Raw genomic sequence first — 26,049 nt, forward strand, 5'->3', positions numbered from 1 at the left:
ACTGGGATACGCTCATAAGAAAATATAATCATAACGAAGAACGGTCTTAGAGTCACACATCTAGGCCGCTCGTTCCTCCTCATCGCAGTTCTCTGACAGAGCGAGAAGCAAGAAGACTTCTGCAGACCGAACATGGCTAACCTCGGTAACGTCTCAGTCGCAGGACGAAACAGTACCAGGGCCTTCTTCACGACACCTGACGGCATGGACAACCGGACAGTAAGGCCTTCAGATTACAAACTCAGTATCCACGACCATATGGACGACCTCCTCTCCTCCAGTCTGACGGCTAAGCTCCTCCAGGTTTCGTGGCTGGCGTCGTCCTTGGTGCTGATTCTAGGCCTCAACGTGATCTTCATCATCGCTGTCGCGCGCTCCCCGAGTTTGCGGAAGCCGAGGTTTCTCCTGCCTGTCAACCTCGCCGTTCTAGACATCCTCCTGGCACTGGTCGTCATCCCGAGCTCTATAAACAACATAGTAGTGAGAGCGCTACGGACTCTGTGTTTTTTTGCCTAACCCAGTGCAGTGTGTACTTCGGCGCGGCTGTATGTACAGCGTCTAACCTACTCGTCATGGCGTGGGATCGCTACCGAGCCATCTGTTGCCCCTACCATTACCAGGAGGAGGACGGTATCCGCTAGACCGGGGTTAGAGTCCTCGCTATGTGGGTTTGGATCCGGAGCATCAGTCTAAGCGCAGGTTCCGCCATTTTTACTCCCATCGCCGGAATAGACGTTTCTCATATTCAACGGAGTAACCTGTTCTGTACATTCGTTGACATAGGCGTCGATGGACGGTCTCGCGTTGTTGAAGCTTTACAGAGTGTCGGCATAGCGACGTTTGTGTTATCGGCTGTATTTATTGTTTTATCGTACTTTAAAATTTACAGAGAGATCCTGAGACAGAACACTGTGTTTATTATTTGAAGGATCTCCATCTGTGGAAGACGGGGGTGCAGCAGTTTCATTCTATGAGATGATTGGATGTGAATAAGATGTTTACGATAGCACGCAAATAAATGTCAATCAACCCTATGCTGAAGCAATATTTGCTCCGTCTGAGGGAAAACACATTGGCATACTTTTGTTTCAAAGTTGTTACATCATCAAAATTGCCTTTGTTTAATAAAAGATCATAGCAGTGCTTTTGTCTTGTCATCGAATTTCGTTTTTCCTAAGTGTATAAATCTATTCGTCTATGCATGAAGAGGGTGAAAGCATTGACAGTTCACGGCTCTCAAGTGACAAATCATATAAAACTCGCCGTACGACGATGGGTCTTCTTTAAAGCAACCTTTGAGCTGTGAAGCGCAGACAGTGGAATTTCGTTATCCACACGTGGGAATGCATGTGGCTGGGTGTTTGCTCAACTCGTACATAAAACTCCCTCGTCAGCCAGACGACGGCGTCATCGTGAGACACTCTCGCGACGTACGACCCGGAGCTCGCTGAGTACTGCTGACAATTCTACCTTCGGAGGGACAACAGACAGGTAAATATCCTGTATCCATGTGCCATTTGTTTAAAAACAACGCGCTACTTCGATCTAATTAATTTATGAAGGACTTGTTACCTCTGTTCTGGTAATTTGTAATTTAAACTACCATAAATTGTGCGACGTTCCATAAGATGATGTGATTGTATTTTAACTACATGTAGTAAACTACTGTTCACCTAGCTATTGCCATTTTCTGAAGAAGAAAATGAAGCCGTTTCTATACTTACTTTCTTACTTACTTCGCGCTGGTTCATTCGTGTTTGGCCTTTAGGCCCTATTTTCACAACAGCCTTATGTCGCCGAGCACCCCTGTTGTCATCGAGATCATTGCAAGGAACTGAATATTTATGAAAGATGGTTACAAAAACCGTTGAGAGATCTGTCGAATTTCTGGACTCTCAATTGTCTCTCAGCGATCCCTCTTTTGTGGTATCCTCTCACTACTCTCTATCATTGTTCAGTGGAGATTTCGGCAAACATTCGACCCAAACCATTATAACCTTTCGTAGAAGGTAACGAACGATTTGATAGAATATTTATGTTGAGTCAAAGACGCAACCTGCTTATTTACAAAGACGCGTCATCCGTCAACGTCTACATTAAAACATGAAAATATTTTCTGTCTTAAAAGTACATGAAACCATTTAAGCTGCTTCAGAGTTCAGCTAGGTTGGATGTTGTTGGGATCTAGATTACCGCCCTCTTTGGTCGTACAAGAGGGCGGTAATCTGAGCGACCGCACAGCAACAGAAACTGATTTTGTACAAGTGACCCTTAATTTCATAACTGGAATGTAATGCGAGATTCAAAAGTAGGATTTACAAGACAACAAAGCACAAATAGAAACTTATTCTTTATCTATGAAGTTCGTTGAGTGGTCTGCCAAATCTTTGCTTGCTAGATACCGGGAAGTGACAATTTGCTTACGAGAGGGATTCAGATCAAGCCATTTCACTCAAGCAGCACACTAGCATGTCCAATATTACCAGAAAATCCTTGTTTAGATCTGCACGATCTTCAAAGTTGAAACATGTGAGTTCTCAAACAATTAATTCAAAGTTTGTCAAGTACCTGAAAGCTTAGCGCGCACAGTTTGCGCCCAGTAGTATGTTGATCAGAAAATTTACATTAGACTCACGCCACCCTTAGTGGACAATAACCTTTGGCCACATATGTGGTGTTGACTTAGCTAGCACTCAAACTCTTCTTTCATCCTGGCGGTTACATCATGATGTTACATCTTCACCGTCTACCACCATTTACTACTTGGAGGGGTCTATATGCCCTTTTCCGTGAAGCGCTGCAAGCTATTCCTATTCATCGTTAATCATAGTCTACTCTAAGTCAATATCAATCGTTTAGATAAATCATTCGTGAAATGTAATTCGTCGCTTTAATTCTGAGTTGTACGTTAGTTATATTATCCCCAATTCACCGTCAAGCGTTAGTCACAAAATCTTGGGATTGGGCAGTATTTAATTATTGGTAATTTGTAATTTGTAGAAGGTCTGGCATAACATGTAGCTATCGCCCTCTCCAAATGTTAACCGAGAGACCAGGCTGCAAGGCTTGATCCGTCAGCCAGGATGGAGCCTACTCTTATAGATGGTTGGTTCTTTCACATGATTGGGGTGTGACTCTCCTCAAACTTGGGACGTCCCTATTCGAGAGCACGTCCCCAACCAAAGAAGGCTTGGTATTGCCTATTGATTTTCACCTGAGTCAAGCAATATGTGTAATGTGCCTTTCACAAGGGCACAACACTGGAGCACAACACAGCCTTGGTAAAAACCATGACCCTTTGTCGTACACAGATTTTCGGTAAAGAAAAATGGCGGACATCGAAGCCACCGATGCTTTTTGCCACGCATCGCAGAAACCTGGCATGACCAGCGCCGAGGTCCTTCGGTACTACGATAACTGGGCAGAGAAGTACGACAAGGTACAGCTGTCTTCTTAATGAATTGGCTACCTTTTGCACAATTCTGTTGTTTTCAAAGTTACTTGTTAAGTCCTTTTTCTGTGTTTAGTAAGCTAAATCAAATTCGGGCCACCAAACAATTTCGGGCCACCATAGGTTATTAGTCTTGCCTAGGTACTTTACATAAACTGATAATTTCCTTTTCTTTCGAACGTACGTGTAGCACCAGATAGTTTTGAGCTACAACGGTGCCCGGCTGTGTGCAGAGGCTCTAGCTGAGGTCCTGTCAGGTAACAAGGCCGCACGGATCCTGGATGTAGCGGCCGGGACCGGCCTGTGTGCGGCGGAGGTAAGGCACGAAGAGACCAGTGACCTATGATTATAGTCGTCTTCACGTCGTAAAGTTTTGTTCTCTTGAAGTTTGGGATTCTCTTGTTACACGGGAGGCGTTTTGAACAACTATAAACGTATTCTCTCATATAAAGTTTGTTCCACAAGGCTAGGCAAGCTTCGAGCATCTTTTTAGTCGCTGGATTCCCGACCGCAGGTACTAGGTTGTCTAGATCCTTGCATATTTTTTGAAGGTCAGCACCCCTCCCCTTGAAGTATTACTGTGCATCACATACGTTGTTGGAAGGCTGTGCAATACTGCCCAATCCATTTGAGTATTCCGTGCAGTGAATAGCTCCAGTTTGCTCATTTGGAATTCCACAACAAGATCTGCATCTTGCTAAATCTGTGTTTTTTATCGCCTCTTAAAGCTGCTGAAGTTCGGTTATACCAACCTGGATGCGATTGACGGGAGTCAGGGTATGTTAGACATCGCCAAGTCCAGGAACCTGTACCACAGGTACATCTGTGACTTCCTGGGGCCACGTCGACTCGACATAGAAGACGGTAAGTGTGACGGCTAAAAGTGTTCACAATGTCTGAATTGCACCTTTCAACAATCGCAGTTGCTTAAATGTTACATTAAGTTACAGATATTCTAACCAATGCTCACTAAAATACTGTCAGAAATGAAATCTCTTTACGCCTCACGGACATTGCTTACAAATCACTTATTACCTTCGTTATTTTCAGTGTGTTTGTAGCCTCCTGTGCAGGCCCTGCGGCGGTGGGGAAGAGTTTTTAACGCGGCGGAATCTTCTCTCGGCGGCTATGTAGGATGGCCGGCTATATTAAAATAACGCGTTAAAAACTCTTCCCCACCGCCGCGGGGCCTGCACAGGAGGTTAGGGTGTTTGGTGGTTTGAGAAGTAAGCGACATTGCATCCTAACCATATTTAAACGTATCTATTTCAGATCACTATGACGCCATCGCCTGCTGTGGCGCGTTCAGTCAAGGTCACCTGAAGGACGACTGCTTCCCGGAACTCATCCGCATCGTTAAACCGGGTAAGGCATGGCGGTTGTAAGAATTGCAATTGTTAAGTGCTGTAATGAATGAATTAATTAATGACGCCTATGGCTATCAAATGTTGACGCGAGGGTAAATCATTGACCTGAAATTTGGTGAACATTGATAGCACTTTACCGTGCCGATAAATACACGTCTGCGTCGTCTGCGCAAAGACCTGCGTCGTCCACACAGAAAAAAAGCTGCGTCGTCTGCGGAGAAGAATATTCTGCGCAGACGACGCAGCTTTTTTCTGTGCAAACGACGCAGGTCTTTGCGCAGACGACGCAGGTGTTCGCCCAGGTGACGTAGGCGTGTACTTATCGGCCACGGTAGCAGTTTCATAGTGTATACGTATAATTTCTGTCACATGGAAGTTGCCTGGTGCCAGTTTAGCTCAATTGAACTCGGTGGACAGTTGAGCTACTATTCCACAGTAGCTTATAGTCCTGCTTTAAAGACTATAAGGACTCCCATTCCAGTAGCGTGTATGTGGGTTGAGCTGTTTGTGTTTCAGGCGGTTTGATCTGCATCGCCATGCGGGAAGAGTTCCTGCACACTGTAGAGGCGTACAGGGGCAAACTGGAGCCCGCCATGGTGGCCTTGGAGCGCAAGGGATGCTGGGAAAGAATGGCACGTAACATCGTTCCCAAGTACTTCCGCGAAAAAGACGGCGTTGTTTTTATGTATAGGGTGCTTGCTCAATAGTAAAGAATGAACCCGATTTTAATGTGCATTCCAACGTAGAAAAACTGAGCGATATTTAGGGAAGGGAACCATGTAGAAGTTTTTGCGCGACCCTTTTCTCAGACCAGCATCTTCCATGTAATGTATATGCTGGTGTGTGATCTTATGAACAATGCATTTGAAACAAAACCTTTGTACCTATGTAATTTGCTATACAGTTATTGACATAATAGCATTTAATTCAGGTATGTGTATCCCTTCTTGACGCTGGCAATGAATAAAAATCGTTGGTGATGTCTTTTCTAGTCTGTGCTGTGGTTTACTTGACTAATGGCATGCTACGGTCGCAGGTCAGCACTAAGTAGGCATAACCTGACGAACTTATTTGATAAAAGTAACTTACACCATTTTTCGCAGCAGCTTGGATCTGGTACAGCGGTGTGTGGCGCTTCATGGTATACGTAATGATTTGATTTGATTTGATTTGATTTATTGAAATTGCAACAGTGCAATACACATGAGACACATGCAGCCGTTGCTGGTGTTGTGTCACACACATAGAAACAAATACAGGACAGACAATACTCATTTTCACTCAGGCATGTCAGGACTCGAACCCAGGACAGCCACCCACACCAATTTCAGACACAAACCTTTTCCACATGTATCTGCGTATTTCCAGTTGAGGGTAATTCACTTTAATTGTATTCCACACCGATTAGGCTTGTTTGATCACACGCGCGCTTCAAAACATTCCCTTCACTGCTGCTGATACGCACATAGGAAAAACAATCATAACGGTCTTAGAGACATACAGGCCGCCCGTTCCTCCTCACCGCAGGTTTCTGTGAAAGAGCGAGAAGCCTGACTTCTGCAGACCGACATGGCTAACCTCGCTAACGTCTCAGTAGTAGGACGAAACAGTACCACAGCCTTCTTCACGACACCTCACGGTATGGACAACCGGGCTATGAAGTCTTCAGATCAAAGCCACACAAACAACGACCATATGGACGACCTCCTCTCCTCCAGTCTGACGGCTAAGCTCCTCCAGGTTTCGTGGTTGGCGCCGTCCTTGGTGCTGATTCTGGGCCTCAGCGTGATCTTCATTATCGCCGTCGCGCGCTCCCCGAGTTGGCGGAAGCCGAGGTTTCTCCTGCCTGTCAACCTCGCCGTTCTAGACATCCTCCTGGCCCTAGTCGTCATCCCGAGCTCTATAAACAACATATTAATTGAGAGCGCTAAGGCCTAACCCAGGGCAGTGTGTACGCCGGTGCGGCTGTGTGTACAGCGTCTACTCTATTCGTGATGGCGTGGGATCGGTACCTAGCCATCTGTTGCCCTTACCATTACCAGGAGGACGGTATCCGCTGGACAACTAATTCTTAATTTTGTGATCGCTTTTCGGATATCTAGATTGTGTATACTTGAGAGGTATTGTTTTTGTCCATAGTTTTCCTTTAATGCGGTATAAACAGAAAGTTTTGCGTTGTTACTAATAGATCTAGAATTACACCATTTTTGTATATATATATATATCTTGAAGGCGGGATCGTAATTTATTGGTTATCGTATCCACTTATAATTGAAAAGAGGGTTCCATCCAGTAATGGTGAAGATGGCGACAGCTTTGATCGCCTACCTGGATATGTCTCATCGCCAGATCCATGACGTCGCTGTTACGTACATGTACGCTGTGTTGTTTTAAGATTATCGGCGATTACATGCTAATCATCATGACAGTTTTTAAAGGAATCTGTACTTCGCACGTCAACGAACAGCATCTCTATATCTTTTAACTACAAACTATTGAACTGACATGTTTAAAAATCCAATATTCGCCTAGGAAAATACAATCACATCTGGATATAACGTTAGTGTACACAATCGTCAACAACTTACAGTTTGAGACCTCTCCATAGAGATATGGTATAGAATTTAAGTAAAGAAAGCCATTGTACTAGCCATATTCATATATTGAGGATCGTAAATGATGATGTTGTCCAGGAGTGAAGGAATCCTACAATTAGTTACAAGACTTAGTGTAACGTTGAACGCTAGAATGTGTTGTCTGCCTTGAATAAACAAGCGGGGAGCGCGATGTCTGTATTTTGGCAGTCTTGTTTTGTGCCACCCTTTTGTAGGGGCAAGCCTGAGAACAGACCCCTAGCTCTTTACACTTTGGACTGCAAAATATTACAATATCGAAGATTGGTAATGATATATATTTCATTTTAGGACCTATAGTGCAGCTACACTCTCCAACCTACACACTGTTTTTTTCTGACCGGTCCGGGAAATGTGGGACAAAGGTTAATGCTTTCTTACCGTGGCTGTTATTGGGTAGGAAAGGGTCTCAAAAGGTTTCATGATAGCATTTTGCGTGACGGAATTCTTCGTCGGGATTACCACATTTTGGAATAGGGATGATAGTTTGATTCAATAGGACAATCAAAAAACTTGAGAGGGGCTTGGGTGCTTACGGAACAGTACGAAAATGCACAAAACGAGTAAAATGTTTTTATGGCATTTTTAAAGCCTCCTCACGACCCTCGCGGACGATGGAAATTTCCATCACACTTTCGCCTGGCCACCAAACATTTCCACCCGACCGACGTTTCATTCTGTGAGATGATTGGATGTGAATGAGATGTTTGCGATAGCACGCAAAAACATGTCAATCAACCCTACGCTGAAGCAATATTTGCTCCGTCTGAGGGAAAGCACATTGAATTGGCATACTTTTGTTTCAAAGTTGTTACATCATCAAAATTGCCTTCATTGCATTTCGTTCTTCCTAAGTGTATAAATCTATTCTTCTATAAAGAGGATCCTAGGAGGAAAGTGCTGACAGTTCACGACTCTCAAGTGACAAGTCATATAAAACTCGTTCGACGGTGGGTCTTCTTTAAAGCAACCCTTGAGCCGGGAAGTGCAGACAGGATTCACACATGGGAATGCACGTGGCTAGCTGTTTGCTCAACCCGTACAAAAACTCCCTTGTCAGCAAGACTACGACTTCATCGTGAGACACTCTCGCTACGACCCGGAGCTCGCTGAGTACTGCTGACAATACTACCTTCGGTGGGACAACAGGCAGGTAAATATCCTGTATCAATGTGCCATTTGTTAAGAAAAAAATTGAGCTACTGCGATCTAAATAGTTAATGAAGGACTTGTTACCTCTGTTCTGGAAATTTGTAATTTAACTACCATAAGTTGTGCGACGTTCCATAAGATGATGTGATTAGCGCATGGAAATATGTTCTGTCTTTGAAGTACTTAAAACCTTTTGAGCTGCTTCAGAGTTCAGCTTGGATGTGGTACCGGTTTGGATTAGAGTTATTCCGCGGTTTAAGCTTTCGCATAGCTTTGGTCGTAATACCCCATTTTCACTAGACTTCGGCAATCGCTGAGCGACCGTCCTGCGACGGAAACTGATTTTGTGCATGCGATTCTTACTTCCATAAGACAACAAAAGACAACAAAAACACAAACAAAAATTATTCTTCATGAAATTCATTGGGTGGTCTGTCAAATATTTGGTTGGTAGAAAGGGGAAGTGACAATTTGACTACGAAAGGGATTTAGATCAACATATTTCGCTCAAACGGCACGCAACAAGCATGTAACGTTACAACGTTACCACAAAATCCTCGTCTGCACGGTCTTGTCTCGCTGAGACATGCGAATTTTCTAACGTAATTATCATGTATTAATTCAAAGTTAGTTGAGTACGTGAAAGCTTACAGTTTGTGCCCTGTAGTATGTTGATCAATAGATTTACATTAGGCTCACGCCACCCCCAGTGTACAATAACCTTTGGCCACATATACGTTCAGAAGATGTTGACTCAGCTAATACTTAAAACTCTCTTATTAACCTGGCGGTTACATCATGGTGTTACATCATCACCGTCTACCACCATTTACTCCTTGAATTGGAAGGGTCTACATGCCTTTTTCACAAGGGCACAACACTGGAGCACAACACAGTCTTAGTAAAAACCATCACGCTTTGTCGTACACAGATTTTCGGTAAAGAAAAATGGCGGACATCGAAGCCACCGATGCTTTTTGCCACGCATCGCAGAAACCTGGCATGACCAGCGCCGAGGTCCTTCGGTACTACGATAACTGGGCAGAGAAGTACGACAAGGTACAGGTGTCTTCTGATAACCTTTCTTCCAACAGATTAGACATAGATAACGTGTTGCAGAGAAAACATGAAGCCGCAATAATACATCTTAATGAATTAGCTACCTTTTACACAATTCTGTTGTCTTCAAAGTGACTTGTTTAGTCCTTTTTTTCTGTGTTAAGGAAGCTAAATCAAATTCGGGCCACCAAACAATTTCGGGGTACCGTAGATCATTAGTCTTGCCAAGGTGCTTTACATAAACTGATAATTTCCTTCTCTACCTAACGTACTTGTAGGACCTGCAAGATCTGAGCTACAACGGTCCCCGGCAATGTGCAGAGGCTCTAGCTGAGGTCCTGTCAGGTAACAAGGCCGCACGGATCCTGGATGTAGCAGCCGGGACCGGCCTGTGTGCGACGGAGGTAAGGCACGAAGAGACCTAGTCGTCTTCACATTGTAAAGTTTGGTTTGTTTTCTTGAAGTTTGGGACACGCTTGTTACACGAGACGCGATTTATAAATTCATTCGTGCTACTAAAGTTTGTTCTACAAGACTTCCTTCTAGCGTCATTTTAGTCACGCTGGATTGTCTAAATCCTTGCATATTTTGAAGGTCAGCACCCCGGCCCTCCCCTTGTAGTGTGTTACTGTGCCTCGCATACGTTCTAGACAGGGTGTGCATGTTTCCATGTTTGAATATTCCGTGCAGTGAGTAGCTGCAGTTTGTTTAAGATCTGCATCTTGCTAAATCTGTGTCTTTTTTCGTCTCTTAAAGCTGCTGAAGTTGGGTTATACCAACCTGGATGCGATTGACGGGAGTCAGGGTATGTTAGACATCGCCAAGTCCAGGAACCTGTACCACAGGTACATCTGTGACTTCCTGGGGCCACGCCGACTCGACATAGAAGACGGTAAGTGTGACCGCTAAACAGTAATAGTGTTTATTTGGCAATAACAAGTTGGAAGCAACGGCCGCGCCGAACAATGACTGGATTGTACCGTTTTGTCAATAGATGTACACAAGTATGACTTACATTCACCATGGTAGTACCCGACGCTCACTGAAATATGCCGAAAGTTCCACGTCGGAACTTGCAAAGGTCTCAAATTGCTCATATACCACTTGTTGCCTCCGTTGTTTTGAGTGTGTTTGTTAGTATGAGAATCTATCAATATTGAAATCCAAAATATGCTTATACACACCTATTTCAGATCACTATGATGCAGTCGCCTGCTGTGGCGCGTTCAGTCAAGGTCATATGAAGGACGACTGCTTCCCTGAGCTCATCCGCATCGTTAAACCGGGTAAGGCAGCGTTAATGATTGGATTAACGACGCCTATGGCTATCAAATGTTGACCACAATGGTAGCCATTGAGTCTGAACTAGTGCCAAATACTATGTCAATCGACGTGAGGGAAGATCATCGATCTGAAATTTGGTGAAGATTGATACCATTTTATGGTATTAGTATACCTATAATCTCTGTTACATATCAATGGAAGTGGCCTTGCGCCAGTTAATCTCAATTGAACTCGGTGGATAGTTGAGCTACTATTCCAGAGTAGCTTGTAGCTGCCTGTCGGTTGAGCGACACAGCCCTGTTTGTGTTTCAGGCGGTTTGATCTGCATCGCAATGCGGGAAGAGTTCCTGCACACTGTAGAGGCGTACAGGGGCAAACTGGAGCCCGCCATGGTGGCTCTGGAAGACAAGGGGTGCTGGGAACAAGTGGCACGTGACATCGTTCCCAAGTACTACCGAGAAAAAGATGGTGTCATTTTTATGTATAGGGTGCTTGTCTGATCGTAGAAGTTCTATTTCCCCTATGTTAATCTACATGGATCCCGCAAAGCGAGAAGCTTCGACGCTTCAAAAATTATAGTAGGATGCACAAGAAAGGTACTCTACACAAGTCGAGTATGTATGAGTTCAGTGCATGATCTAAAAATATGTGAATAGGAACTAAAAGTCACCCACCCTTTCCCTTTTAACGCCCTGTTTTATGTGGCGCTAAGCGGAGGTCATGATCATGTGAATTTTAGCCAACGAACAACAGTAGGTGGTAACAGTATCCAGGCGAAAATATACGCCAGCCGAATAAAAGTCATAATCCAACTTAATAAAACAGTCTCAAAACTGACTCTACCGTATGTACAGAAACACTTTTTGTCTGAGTGCCATCATTTCCATACAAACGTACTGATGATCTTTCAATAGAAAAATAAAATCAAAGTAACTTGTGTCGGGCTGTCCAACGGCGTCGACCCGCGGCAACTCCCCACAGGTGCGTCATACAGCCTCCGGGCTTTTACCCATTCCTAAACATGTTTGTCACCGTTTGTATGCACCAATCGCTGTCCCTCATAAAAACATGAGGAGATCTTGTCAGCTACCTGTTAACTATGATATACGTATCACGTACGCGTGACTAAACCATCTACACGAGAAGGTTCCACTTACCTCTTGATTAAACAAAGGCAGATTGTTCTTGATTTGTTATGAAATATACAAAAATATTCCAGACGCAAGAGTTCCCAGTGGCGGAAGATTCAAAGTAAGAGAAGCCAAAGTCGTACTCAAAATCATACTCATACTACCTCACATCATTAAGCAATGAAACTCCATGATCAACCGTCATTGGGTTGCTAAAACTTATCAACCTATTTTGTAATCGTATGAAATTACCTTTACGTCCTTTTGACGTAGGAGTTCGTCCACGAAGAAATAAACTTCACCCATGATTGGCCAAAAGAAGAAAGCCGCCATCATAGTCGAATTGCCGGCATGGGACCTCATCTCCGGCAGCAGTAATGCTGATGGGCGAGCAGCAGTAACATCTTGGTTCTAGGACATAATGGTGTCTTCATCTGAAATAGGTTTTGATACGTCATGACATTTATATTTAGAGTGCAAATTGTTTCATTCTTTGGTTATCTGGGCTCCGGGGTGATAACGTTCTAACGTTAATAAAGGTGTAAGTTGACGAATAAGCAAACTACAAACCTTCGTCTTGATTTGGTGTCTGCTGAGACGGCGTCTGTAGAGGCTGCTGGGATGGCGTCTGCAGAGGCTGTAGAGACGACTGAGACGGCTGAGTTGATGTCTGCTGGGACGGCTGAGTTGATGTCTGCTGGGACGACTGGGTGGATGTCTGTTGAGACGGCTGAGTGGATGTCTGCTGAGACGTCCGAGACGGTGTCTGCTCAGACGACTGGGTGGATGTCTGCTGAGACGTCCGAGACGGTGTCTGCTCAGACGACTGGGTGGATGTCTGCAGAGACGACGTCTGAGACGGTGTCTGCTCAGACGACGGGGTTGATGTCTGCTGAGAAGACTGGGCTGAGGACTGAGTGGATGTCTGTATAGAGGACCGAGATGAGGTCTGCTCAGACGACTGGGACGGTGTCTGCAGAGATGACTGAGATGGTGTCTGTAGAGACGACGGAGTGGATGTTTGTAGAGAAAGCTGAGTGGATGTCTGCTGAGACGGTTGAGTGGATGTCTGCTGTGACGGCTGAGTTGATGTCTGCTGAGACGACTGTGATGAGGTCTGTACAGGAGGCTGAGATGAGATCTGCAGCGGAGGCTGAGATGGGGTCTGTAGAGGAGGCTGTGATGAGGTCTGTAGAGGAGGCTGGGGCGCCAGTTCAGGCCCAGGTGAAGTGGGGATGACAGGCACAAAAGTATTCCCATGTTCAGTAGTGAGGCCATCTGCGTCTGTAACATATAATAGATGATGATTACAGACTATTCGCTAAATACTTCGCAACAGATTTTGTCTTACAATGAGAGGATTTGCAGCATTCCAAAGACAAGGTTGTTACGCAAATAGCAATTTACGAATTAAGATCAGATCAACTTCTGACAGACAAATAGGACCATCTAAAGCAATTCTCCGGATCAGCATGAAAATAGCACCAATACTTTTCAGACAGTTCAGAAAAGAAACGTATATGAATTTCCAAAACTTCGGTTGTATTGTAGTGTTGTATTGCTACGCCTTCTTGTGCGAAATAGCGATACTAACATCAGCTTTACATCAATAGAGCTAGAGGATTTTCACATACTCCATGTAGGATTACAGTGACAGTTTATTAAACATGCCAACAGGCTGCTAGTTAATCAGTTTACCCGCCAACACCTGTTCGCAGAGATTCATATGATAATTTTCTGACGTCATGAAAAGCCTCATCGCCTGAAATAGAGGCTGAGGAACAAACCTTGGTCCATCTCAGGGGACGGCTGGATGGGTGTCTGCGGGGACAGTTGACTGGGCGATCCGTTGGTCGAAGCAGGAGAGACGAAAGGCGAGGGCATCACCCAGTAAAATGTAGAGGAAGCAGACGAGGCAGCGTCGTCTGAGGTTTCCCTGTCCACAAAAAGTAACACCGCTTGGTGGAGACGGAACCTGTCCCTGATGTCCCATCCGTGCAGGAGGTGTTCTTCTACTACTCGGATCCCTGTGCCACTCTTCTTTCCCACTACGATGTCTCTGTTGAAGAACACACATTGGGTTATTATGATTGAACCGACTGGGTGGCGTGCGGAAGTAGGATAAGGAGACACCCCCCCCCCAGCTTGGTGTTTTCCTAATTTCACAATAGTTTTATGTATCTTCATTTATTTCACCCACGAATGTAGCGGCGGATGGTCTGGAACACCTATTTAAGCCAGGCAGATCACGACCGTACGTAAACCCGGCTTCGGCCTTCGGATAATATCCGCTGTGCGGTGTGTTGTCTACATACATCCCTCTAACAGCGATCGAAACTAGATCTGTGTGACCCTTGTTTTTATGATTCATGATGTAAAAGGATTTGCTAGATATAGATAGATTACAAAACACCCAAAAAGATAATTGGTTATTTGTCGATGACATTTTCCGCGATCTGTCAAATCTTTAGTGAAAAGAGGGTGTAACCTACTCTACTCGTGCAGCCTGAAGGTCTGGGAAGTCAAAGTTCCTCTTCAGTCTCCTCAGTAGATCCTCATTAGTGTCTACAGAAGGGATGGCAAGAAATATCAATGAGCTGGAGGAAACTAAAGACATAAAACCACGCCAAGCTTCAATGATAATCTGACATAAAGAGAATGGATACATGTGAAATCCCATATTCAGTAGCTTGGAGTCCAATCTTATAGCTTTAGCCTCCTACATTTAGCCCGCTTACAACAGTCTCTTCTCTATTAGTTGGCGGGTTAGCGATTGTTGGAAGCTTAAAGCTAACAAGACCGGACTGAAGGCTAGTATTCCATTCTATAGATTTTCAAAGAGAACAGCATCTACTAGCAGGTGGTCACAACTTGTCGTGCAGTTATCAAATCAATTTGTACAGGATACAGATAGTCTTTCCAACGAACATTGCTAGTTTTAACCTATCTACAGACTCAAGTACCCAATGATAGGGTAATGCTGAGTCTTTGGGTTACACAAAAATAGAAATAACGCTTTACGCATGCATTAAACTGCACGCCAGTGATCTCGAGACATAACCGTAAGTGTAACAACTCGCACGTGGTGGTAACTTTTACCTGCGACGCTAAATTTCAACACTTTGAGCCGGCCTTCCTGTATCATTGCTCTCTCAAATTCCTCAAGAGAGCTCTGCGCGAAGTCATCTGGAAGGAAAATGAATTTCCTCTCAATATAACCAGCCCTGGCCCTAACACATACGCAGTACGCATATGAGCACATCTTGCTTGAAGTAAAAGTTTCGGGTACTCAATGTTTGGTTTCCAGTGTGCGCGAGCTAACGCGGTTGTGTTTGTCACAGCTGTGGAACACCTGTGTAGAACTGAGGCTCTCCGCGAGATGAACTGGTCTGGCGAGTCAGCCACTTGGATCATGATTAGATTAACGTTTCTTAAGTGCAAAACGGACACAAGGAAAAGATTAGATGAACAAAGAAGCCATGTTAGCCGCCCTCGTAGCAAGACATGATGTGAAGTGTTCTTCGTTTGAATTATCCAAGTTTGCGGCAATGATTACCACAATACATCTCCATTTATAACAATTACATGTTCTCTCTGACGTAACGTACGGTGCGTTTCTCGCGACTTCGCTAGAGGTCTCTGCTTACTCTCCAAGCAGAGGTTTGGGTTTTGGGTCATTTTTGGCGTGTTTTTTAGGCTTTTTTTATCGGGGTTTCTCTTTTGCACTGTAATTTTTTTGGGTGAGAAAAAAATTACAGTGCAAAAGAGAAACCCCGATAAAAAAGCCTAAAAACACGCCAAAAATGACCCAAAACCCAAACCTCTGCTTGGAGAGTAGTCTCTGCTGACGGACCTGCCCAGAATCAGACAATAGTCGGGTGTAATTCGGTCGCGAAAGATATTTTCGGTAATATTCTCACAGTTTTATCAGCTAAACATAGTTTTGCGTAGTAAGCGAAGACAATAAAACGCAAACATTAAGAAAATTACTTTATCACGTGCAGTTTTTATATTGAAACTTAAGAAAGAGCGAATCCTTCCATTTATAAGTAAAAGCATCACCAGATATGTGTTTGCCTGTAGAATCCATATTTTGCTCAGATTATAATTATGCTATAAGGTGACGTTATCATTCCGTCATCGCAATATGTCATTAAATATACAACGAAATGACATCATGATAAACAACATGTCCAAACACAGTGAACCATCATGGTAAGAAGTTTACACCATTTGTTAAGAATTCTGGAAAGTTCTTTTATCCTTGTCCACCACCGATCTCGAATTGCACCCGTTAATGGTGAATGTGCGTAAAACAACATGCTGCCAGCGCGTGCTGAGAGTTCCCAAGTTGAGATATTCTTAACAATATCAGATAATATATTTCTGTCAATACACGTCTTACCTAAATAGTATAAGCACATTTCAGTTATACATAAGATTTCCGTATGTGTCTTTACAGAGATATGACAGGAACATTGCGTCTCAGAGAACGTCTTTGTAAGCATTAAAATTCTATATGATTCTTATTCATGTTTAAGAAATAATACATCCATCTCAATATGCATCTCACTAACATCACGTTGATTGTTCGCCAACCAATATCAGTTTTTCTAGAATATATTTTGCCTATAGTATATCCTCAAAGCAGCAGAAAAAGCAACATTATTTTCTTGACAAAGCATAACATAACATTAGCTTTTACTTTTCTTTCTTTCTTTCTTTCTTTTAATTTTCTAATACATTAAATTCTGTGAATTATCTGTCATCCAACTGCATAAAACTGTAGAATCTCTATCTTAAAAAGCTGGTTTACGCTAGATTAATTTCACACTTGCAAGCTGGGCAAATGCAGACGGCATAGGTAAGGTGCTACTTTAGTTAAGTACCCAAAGCTGAGCTGTACTACATCACTGGTAGCTAGTACATCAGTAGTACACCGTTTCTTCTTCCTCATCTCCTGATTCTTCTTCCTCTTCCGGTGTCTCCAGCATCCCGGAAATGTCGTCAGGGGTGATGTCATCCACCTCAAAAGGTGCTTTCTTCCACTTCCGGCAGGTCAGTCTCATTCCGTCCGGTTTCTCCAAGACGAAAGACTCGATCTTCAGGGTGGGGAAGCTGGCCTGTCTGTACACCATCTGTATTCCCCAGTCTTGTCTGCAGTTCCTGTCAAGTAGTAGGAGATGTTAGTGAGCAGTGGTACAGCAGTGGCACAGCAGTTATTACTTCACCCCAATCAACTGGTTTGTGTGTGAATTTGTGTTTGTCTTTTCGTGTGATATGAAACAATGTGAAAAAGAAGAATTCTACTTTGCTTAGACTTTTATAAAAGTAAAACACAATATCCACTGGCTCGTCTTTCCAGAACGAAAGCAATAATTAAACACACACATATTGTTTACAAAAACTGGATACTTTCATCATATATAGTGCTGGAAAAATGTCACACCTTTTAATGTCTTTCTTCTACCAATTACCGGTCACTTCGACTGGTAATGGTTCTTACCTGCAGTACACTTTTCCGTTCATTTCCCAGTCGTCAATCTTCTTGGGTGGGTGGGGTTTGATGATGATCCGTTTGGGGAAAGTCTTGTCCACCACTACGTGATGATTCTCCTTGATCTTGCGGAAGTCGCTGACATTGCAGGCAAACACCTTGCACTTCACACAGAGCAGCTTCATCCCCTTTCCACGGACTTTCCTGTGTCAAAAATGAAGTCGTATTCATTGAAAGATTTTCTGCTGCTTACTGTGTCTTATAATGAATCACAGTGGAAAGACACATTCAAAGTTCGCAGGATATATCCAAAATTGTCAAAATCATGGTCTTTCATAGACGTCCTGTGAGTATGTGAAGTGGGTGAAAATGGAAGCATGAAGTGTAACAGAACGTTTTCAAGACACAACTGAGGTTACGAAAGCAGAATTCAATCACACCTCACCAGAGTTATAACAATAGGCTGAAACCTACTTGGTTTTCCTCTCTAACTCCTTCAGCGCCTGCGCGAGATCTCTCTCTTTCTTAGACTCCAGCTGCAGACGCCGGACCTCCTTCTTGAAGTCGCCATGTTTCTCCCTCTGCATGTGCCACACCTGGAGCATGGCCTTCTCCATCAACTTCTCCCGGATAGTGTTCAACTGGGATTGAAAAATATTTTAACGTTGTATGAATGGCCTTTGAAACATTTCATCACACAGTTCTTCCAGTTTATGTGAGGATATTCACAGCAGAATACTAGTAATTCGTTCTTGCGGTCAATAGTTTTTAGTTAAGATTTTTATTTTTGTGCTTCTTTTACCACTGAGAAAACAGAAAGTATGCCTTAAGATAGCATTTCAGGTAGTAATAGCCATTGTACCTTCTCCTTCAGGACATTTCCGCCTTCTCTTCCAGCGATCAGTACAGACTTACTGCCCTCAGCACGACCACGTCCTGTACAAAAGAGAAACGGTTATCACCTATAACGTTATATCATCTTGTTCAAAATGCAACAATATTCTGTTCGTTTGGCCGAATGTTTTGCCGACGTTTTCGCATGTCAATGCCAGTAGGAATTTTTGTACATCAACATGTAGTTAGGTGAACTTACCTCTGGTCTGCACCTTCCCTATCTCGTTGCCTACATAGTCATAGCGGAACACGAAGTTGCACTTCTCGATGTCTATGCCCTCCTCTGCCACGGAGGTTGAGATGACGATCTTGTGGCCTCCAGTGGTGAACAGCTCCAGCAGCTCCACCTGTTGATTTTGGGTCATGCCTGCAGTCAACAGGTATAATGTGTTCAAGCCTCAAGAAATAATCCATCACACCGCCTCCACTTCCGTACTTTCTGACAGTTTGACAGACTGATACCAATGTTTCCCATACAATCTATATTACAAAAAGAAATGGGTTTCTTTCTATTACTAGTATTCTGAGCTTCTGGCAACATATATAGCTTTACCTTCTGTGACTGTTTAAACCACATTGTTGAATGGACAAAGATCATGTGGAAGCATATGCCGTATGATGAACTGGTCAAGAGTCAAACAACAAAAGTGCGTACAACAAAAGGCAGAGTTATCACCTCCTGTGCTCTCACTCGCTCCAGCGCCGACGAGCCGTCCCGGGTTGAGCTTGCGGAGGGCCTCGTCCTCCTGCATCCACGTGAGCAGGGCGATGGTGAGAGCACGGGTCTTACAGAACAGCAGGCAGCGGGAGTCAGGCTTCTCTGCGTACGCCTGGAGGATCATGTACTTCAGCTGGTCCAGCTTCGGGTTGGAGTACTTCTCATCTGCAGCATAAGTCTCGAGCCTCCCCCTTTGCCTCTGCCAACGATAATACAGGTCCACGTCAAATTACGGTGACTCTAATTCCCGTTGATTTAGTACTGATAGTATTTAGTACTGACGAAGCATATTCGCCTAAAGCATATTCATTCTTAACAAATAATTGTAAAAGTTGACACAAATTTCTGCAATTTGCGATGGCAAGCATGATAATTTTCATCCTGTTCATCCTTCTGTCTCGAGAGACAATGGAGACCGTGTCAGTTTCTTCACCTGATTGAGGAGAGTTGACACGGTGGCCTTCACTTGGATTTGTGTAAGGTGGATAACAGGTTGCAAATCTGAAACCCACACACTTTGCGCATCCGTATTCCTATTTCCATCCATTGTGCCATTAACAATACCTTCTATTAGCAAACTTATGACACTGTATATACACAGTAGAGTTCTCAGAATGATTCATTTAAACAAACATGACGGTCCTGCCTACCTGTGAAGTGCTTCACCAGATCTCTATCGGTGCCGTCAAACCCCTCTCTTTGCAGACCAGCCACAAACTTATCCAGGTACTGCAGGGCGTCCTTGGTCCGCGCGTCGGCGTTGATGGCGAGAGCATCCGTGTACTTCTGCAGTAGACATAGCATACCGTATTCTAAACGTTCTTGTACCACTGAGGGGTTATGGGAAAACGTATGTGGTGTACGAACGTATTTTGAACCCTGTCCTAACATCCATATCAAGTATCATGCTTCCACACAAGAGGAGCAATGAGACAGCATCTGGCAGCACTTTGGCAGGTAGAAAGTTACATGAGAAAGGCAAGGGAGCCTAACTAACTTACTTCTACGTCCTTTTCATTAAAACCGGCTCAATGAAAGGTCCTGCAATACAACATATGTCTGTTATGACAGCATGTGGTCTCTGAATGACTACCACACCACAAGGTTTCACACTTGTCGATTCAACACGCTGATTTCCAGGACATAACTTAATTAATTAAGTAAACTTACTCTGAGGTGGTTTGTAGCGGCGTGGATGACTCGGCTGATTTCATCATTCTGCAGTGTTGCGCCCTTCCTAGCCAGGGTCACCACCCACTGTTCATACGCCTGCTTTTCCCTTTGCCGCGGTGGCTTCAGGTCTTCTGGTGTCAGACGCCTTGACGCTGTGGAAAAAGAGAAGCATAATTTATGAACCACTTCTCTTCTGCTGTGTTTTTCAACACTTAGTTTCTCACCATACATACGTGTTGACATTAATATGCATGCCATTTCAAATGTCTTTGAAAGGTGAAAACAATATCAATTCTCATAAGCCATGGCAATGGCGATAAAGCAAGTTATCAGAACGTCCCCCGTCTCACCTTCTATAGCCAGGGTTTTCTCAATGTCCTCCATGATGTTGTGTATCACATTTGCAAATGGATCTTCCTTTCGTCCACTTACAGCCTTCACTTCTGTAAAACCAAAGTGATATTGGAGTAAGATCTACATTGTAGTAGTGTTCACTGCAGATGCTGTAGTTGACTTTTGTTTTCATACAAAGAAGCGGCCATCTATGTGAAGTGACAGTTTGCACTGTTTGAGTTGAAGCTATTCTGAGTGGACAGAGCAATGGTACACGAGTGAAAACGTTTACCTTCGTCTGGTTTCTGGTTATATCCCACGGAGTTCATCTTGTGCTCCACTACCTCGGGAGATCCACTCTGCGTCCAGGTTGGCGCACGCCTTCAGGATATGTTCCACCGCGTCCTTCTGACTCTTCGCCTTCCCAACGCCCAGAGACGCGGTCAGGCCGATAATCTACAAAGATAGTGGAATGGGAACAGCATGACACCTGGTAGATGAAAGTCACTTAAATGTAAGTAGGGTCAATTTATTTGTTTTGTAAATGGAATGAAATGTTAAACTTCCTCTGGGGTAGTGGTGGTGTACAAAAAAGAGCATGTTTAAGGAGATGAAGGCCATCTGTGATTGGGATACTTTACCTGTGGCAGCCTGGTTCCGCTGTCCTCCCCCCACTTCTGCTTGATGTACCTGGTCATGATGGCGTTGTACGGGTCGTTCTTCTGGCAGTGGTGACACTCGTCAAAGATGAGCATGGAGAAGGTGTCCAGCGTGATGAGTTCGTCCCTCAGGGCGTTCTCCAGCACCTGCGCCGTCAGGATGATCACGTCATGTTCGGGCAGAGTCTCTCCGACAGGGATGTCGGCGGCAGTCTCGCCGCTCAGGGGTAGAATGTCGTACCTGGACAAAACAAACGAAAATAACGGCTAACTTGCCTGAGGATTGGCTGCTTCACCACCCTTCGTTTTGGACAAACGCGTAGTGATTTATAGAACTACTTTATCAGCATGACCTGTACTTAGCTTGTAAGTAGCTTGGTATTTCATTCGTTTATCTGCGTCTCCCTGAGTTTCGAACACCCGGTTTCAATCCTCCGGCGGAGCGCCATGATGATCGCTACGCTCGGTGGTTTATTAGGTGATTAGTGAAACCGACTTAAATTAACAAAAAAAAAGCTTATTTTTTTATATGTCCCAATCTAAAATGATCTAAGATGGATGTTAGTAAATGTCCCCTTTGTCTATCAGGTTGTCGATAATTGCGGTACTCACTTGGGGCTCAGGTACTCCAGGAACGCGTTGCACTGCTGTTCTACCAGCGGTACCTTGTTCACCAGGAACACCACACGTCGCTGTTCGTCTACGCCTGCCCCCTCTTTGGGAAAGAGAATTCTCTGTTAAATGGGTTTTCCATAAAGACTTTAAGATACGGAAGTTGTGACGTAAGTGTTGAAGGGCAAATATGACATTGAAAAGAGTACAGATTGAGAGCAAAGCTATGGATTTACGATCATAAGGTGCTCTTCCTTCTTCCTGTAAGTTTCTGCCACTACCATCTTCACTGAATAAAACTAGCAGGTATCGACTTATGGGTTACTTTTGGTTGTAGCACCGTCTAGATGTTCCCGAGTAATTTTAATGGCCACGCGAGTCTTGCCACTCCCGGTAGGTGCACAGATGATGGTGTTCTGTCCCTGCAGTGCTGGTAATGCCAGCTCCATCTGGTAGCCGCGCATGGGGATGTCCTTCAGCTGTCGTTGTTCGGGAGGCGGTTTCGCGGCCTGCAGAGGCGTCATCTTTTCACCCCCTGCAAACAACGGCATGAATGTACCAGGTTGTTTGAATTTTTCGTATGATTTTCCAATGTCGTCGGCACGTGTTAGAGAGCTTTACGTTTACCATTGTTTTCAGAAAAGTTGAAAAAAAAGCGAATTTTCAGAAGTGTTGTATTGGTGTGACAAGGTTCTGACTAGAACATGATGAGTTTACTTAATATTAGTATTCAAGCTTATATGTAAAAAACATGGAAATGAAAAATGTGTCTACAAAGAATAAAGTAGAATCTGTCGACTTCACACTTTTTTTTAATCTCACCTTCTTCCTCCTGCTTCTCAGCAACTTCATCTATACGGACTTCTTGAAGGGCCGTTGTCACCGATTGTACCACGCCGTTTGACGCGGTCAGGCCATTTGTGGTTACCGCCTCTACCGTGGTCGAGAGGACAGCTGTGTCGTCCTCTGAGTCTGCAGCTGTTATGATAACATTGATAACATAAGAGCCTTTTTTTCATCTCGATATCAATATCAATGCTCTCTGAACCTAATGACTGGAGAGGAGAATGTAGTGCTAACTGTGCAAGCTTTTTTGAATGATTAGTCCATGTATTTTAATTTGAATAATTAAATTCTTCTAAGAGCATGAAAAATAGCTGTGCTTGTACGTGTACAGCGTTTGTGGACCGACCTGACGGTGATGCATAGCACGCTGTCCAGGTTCGATTCCCGTCGAAGCAGGTTTTTAGTTTGACCTCTACAGACTGTAACTAATACGTAAATTGACTAATAAATGAATAGCTAAAGGTCTACGTGAATCTTCTTACAACCTGTTGAGTCTGACCGGTCGCCCTCCTTATCTTCACCTTCCTTTTCTTTGTCATTCTTGTCCCCAGAGATGTCCTGGGCGCCCCCGTCTTCTATTGATGAAAATGATAAAATGATTCTATTTGACATGTTGAAGTTTAATCTGCTGTAGGCTTTTGTGTCTTTATTTAATCTTGTTACAATTGAGAACCAAGACTATCAGAATATACTAGTAGTTACGCAATATGGCAATGACTTACTACTTGTACACAAAATACTGGTCCATTGTGTCTGTTGCAATGTTGGCAATGATTAAGTCAAGACACTTAAGTTCTTTCAGTTATAAGTGTTTTTTTTTTATTTATTTCATTTTGACTTTATTCCAGCAATATAAAACAAGACGCTCCAAAGTCCAGTGGTGCTCAGTTCAGTGCGTTCTGTCAGCCAATGCAGATTGCAATGTTACAAGCCCGTAGGACTGTGTTCGTTGTGACATTTGGCAAAAAGTCAAGTCCCTCATTCCTCTACATCCCTTACCTGTCTTAATGTCTTCCAACTCAGCTGCGAGACCGCAGTACCCGTTCCTCCTCAGCCCCTGCAGGAACTGTGTGTACCAGCCCGGCTCGCAGCGCGTCACACGGTCCAGCAGGGTGAGCAGGGCCCGGGAGTTTCCATGGTTACGGTTATCTGCCATGATTTGCTCCTGCGAGAGAAATGGCGTTAATTTTTCTCGGGTTGTTCCGAAATTGAACATAAGCTGAAGCCCTACATTTGTTTGAGATTTAAAACTGCATAGGGTACATTGATAAATTTAGGTTTCGTAATTTGAATGATTTTATGATTGATATTTTGACAATTGGTAAATTAATGTCCGGACTTTTTTTCTTGTTCTGTTAAGTAGTATATAGTCGACACGCTGCTATTATTTATTCAGGCGGTGCAGGCGGTGCGAGGCGGTGCGGGTCAGAGGTCACCGCCATTATGCTAAGGATATGCATATGTATGCAAATGTAGACGAATGTATGCAAATTTTTAGCTAATGAGCTAAATTGCGGGTCAGATAAAGGTCAGTGTGCACTTTTGACCCCGGTAACCTGGGAAACCTGTTGTCAAGGCAACGATTTTTGAAGGATGATACCACACCTACCGACATTGTTACTTTGACAGTAAGCTATTCAACATGACAGCGGGACCGTCGGGATTGCATCATGAAGTGGGGGCGTGGTTAAAGTCAACGTCTGTAGTAGCTGATTGGCCGCATGGCAAGCGTTGGTGACTTGTTCTGAGGATCTGGAGTAGTCGATTGGTCTGCATGTACTTTACATGTGAAGTAGGTGACGTACTTCACGGCGATTGTTGGAAGGTCTGCGAGTGTTGGTCAGAAACCTGTATAAAGTGGCAACAGAAACCGGCGAGAAACCAGTCCCACTTGCGAAGACAAATCTACGTCCAAGTCCAAGTCTGTCGACAGCGAGCGAAGATCGAGACCGAAAAGCCATGGCACATCAGCAGAAGAAGCAGCAGCAGAAGCGCAAGTCCTCACTGGTGTGTGTATGTGTGTATGTATGTATGCGCGCGCGTGTGTGTCTGTGTATGTGTGTGTATGTATGTATGGGTATGCGTGTGTATGTGCATATATACATGTATCGATATACATATATCGATATAAACGTGTTGCTCCGGAGTAAAATATTACTCCGGAGTAAGTATATTTGGAGTAAGATATTACTCCGGAGTAACTATTACTCCGTTTGGAGTAAAATTTTTACTCCGGAGTAAGTGTATTTGTAGCAAGTAAGTATATTTGTCATGGTTGTCCGTATCGTGTATCCTCACATGCATGATGTGTAGATATATCGTATATGCATATACATAACCGTCGGAGTGTGTGCGCGCGCGCCTGCGTGTGTGTGTATCTATATACATATATACATAATATATATATATATACATATATTGATATAAACGTGTTGCTCCGGAGTAAAATATTACTCAGGAGTAAGTATTTTTGGAGTAGATATTACTCCGGAGTAACTATTCCTCCGTTTTGGAGAAAAAAATTACTCCGGAGTAAGTACTTTTGTAGCAAGTTAAGTATATTTGTCGTAGTTGTCCGTATCGTGTATCCTCACATGCATGACGTGTAGATATATCGTATATGCATATACATAACCGTCGGAGTGGGCGTGTCTGTGTGTGTGCATATATATATATATATATATATATATATATATATATATATATATATATATATCGATATAAACGTGTTGCTCCGGAGTAAAATATTACTCCGGAGTAAGTATTTTTGTAGTAAGTTAAATATATTTGTCATGGTTGTCCGTATCGTGTATCCTCACATGCATGATGTGTAGATATATCGTATATGCGTCGGAGTAAATGATTACTCCGGAGTAAGTGAACTAGTGGTTCATATCCATGTCACGTATGTTTGTGTCTCATGCGTGCATACATCGACACAACGACGTAAAAGGTAGTAGGGTTCGTCACACTTTATTGATCACTTATAGGTCAAGACTGTTCCGAAAATACTCGCAAGACAGCGTACGTCTTGTCATGTAGGTATCATTGTTACATTAGGAATAGTCGTCCTATCGGTAGAAGGACGATGCTGTATTATTTCAGAACGAGGTAGCCGTATTTTTTCATCAATGTCTGCTCTGGGACCCAGTTCTTGCTGTACTCGATGTTGTAACCGTAACGAGGCATGGCAGCAAACTCTACAAGATAAAACTTTTTGCCAGCGCGTTTTGTCTCTTTG

At 43.7% G+C, this 26,049-nt stretch overlaps 5 protein-coding genes across 5 annotated transcripts in view; 4 read left to right on the plus strand and 1 right to left on the minus strand.

The window, feature by feature from the left end:
* The first annotated feature begins 23 nt into the window (after positions 1 to 23).
* Positions 24 to 926, plus strand: LOC109478410 (olfactory receptor 1D2-like). Its single transcript, XM_019779939.1, is given in 2 exon segments — positions 24 to 475; positions 478 to 926. Coding segments are annotated over 2 exon segments (792 nt in total). The 5' UTR covers positions 24 to 132.
* A 3,304-nt stretch (positions 927 to 4,230) lies between these two features.
* On the plus strand, positions 4,231 to 5,525 carry LOC109478411. The gene is made up of 3 exons (XM_019779940.1): positions 4,231 to 4,315; positions 4,724 to 4,816; positions 5,335 to 5,525. The coding sequence occupies exons 1-3, from the start codon at positions 4,231 to 4,233 to the stop codon at positions 5,523 to 5,525; spliced, it is 369 nt and encodes a 122-aa protein (XP_019635499.1).
* Positions 5,526 to 9,441: 3,916 nt separating this feature from the next.
* On the plus strand, positions 9,442 to 11,794 carry LOC109478589 (Williams-Beuren syndrome chromosomal region 27 protein-like). Its single transcript, XM_019780253.1, has 5 exons — positions 9,442 to 9,662; positions 9,941 to 10,066; positions 10,419 to 10,554; positions 10,856 to 10,948; positions 11,259 to 11,794. The coding sequence occupies exons 1-5, from the start codon at positions 9,552 to 9,554 to the stop codon at positions 11,444 to 11,446; spliced, it is 654 nt and encodes a 217-aa protein (XP_019635812.1). The 5' UTR covers positions 9,442 to 9,551; the 3' UTR covers positions 11,447 to 11,794.
* A 1,298-nt stretch (positions 11,795 to 13,092) lies between these two features.
* Positions 13,093 to 26,049, plus strand: part of LOC109478579 — a 23,608-nt gene continuing 10,651 nt past the window's right edge. Inside the window, exon 1 of the mRNA XM_019780236.1 lies at positions 13,093 to 13,191. The gene's annotated coding sequence lies outside the window, so the exon portion shown is untranslated. The remainder of the gene's footprint in view (positions 13,192 to 26,049) is intronic.
* Positions 16,064 to 26,049, minus strand: part of LOC109478412 (probable ATP-dependent RNA helicase DDX58) — a 16,334-nt gene continuing 6,348 nt past the window's right edge. Inside the window, 17 exon segments of the mRNA XM_019779941.1 lie at positions 16,064 to 17,242; positions 17,583 to 17,777; positions 18,048 to 18,214; positions 18,436 to 18,509; positions 18,667 to 18,834; positions 19,144 to 19,414; positions 19,801 to 19,971; positions 20,356 to 20,510; positions 20,709 to 20,801; positions 20,984 to 21,038; positions 21,040 to 21,147; positions 21,333 to 21,591; positions 21,963 to 22,065; positions 22,288 to 22,497; positions 22,785 to 22,940; positions 23,291 to 23,383; positions 23,808 to 23,973. Coding sequence (XP_019635500.1) covers positions 17,005 to 17,242; positions 17,583 to 17,777; positions 18,048 to 18,214; positions 18,436 to 18,509; positions 18,667 to 18,834; positions 19,144 to 19,414; positions 19,801 to 19,971; positions 20,356 to 20,510; positions 20,709 to 20,801; positions 20,984 to 21,038; positions 21,040 to 21,147; positions 21,333 to 21,591; positions 21,963 to 22,065; positions 22,288 to 22,497; positions 22,785 to 22,940; positions 23,291 to 23,383; positions 23,808 to 23,973 — 2,682 coding nt within the window. The 3' untranslated portion in view covers positions 16,064 to 17,004.

This window comes from Branchiostoma belcheri, unplaced genomic scaffold (genome assembly GCF_001625305.1).
Source record: "Branchiostoma belcheri isolate BF01 breed outbred unplaced genomic scaffold, Haploidv18h27 scaffold44, whole genome shotgun sequence".
Classification (NCBI taxonomy): Eukaryota; Metazoa; Chordata; class Leptocardii; order Amphioxiformes; family Branchiostomatidae; genus Branchiostoma; species Branchiostoma belcheri.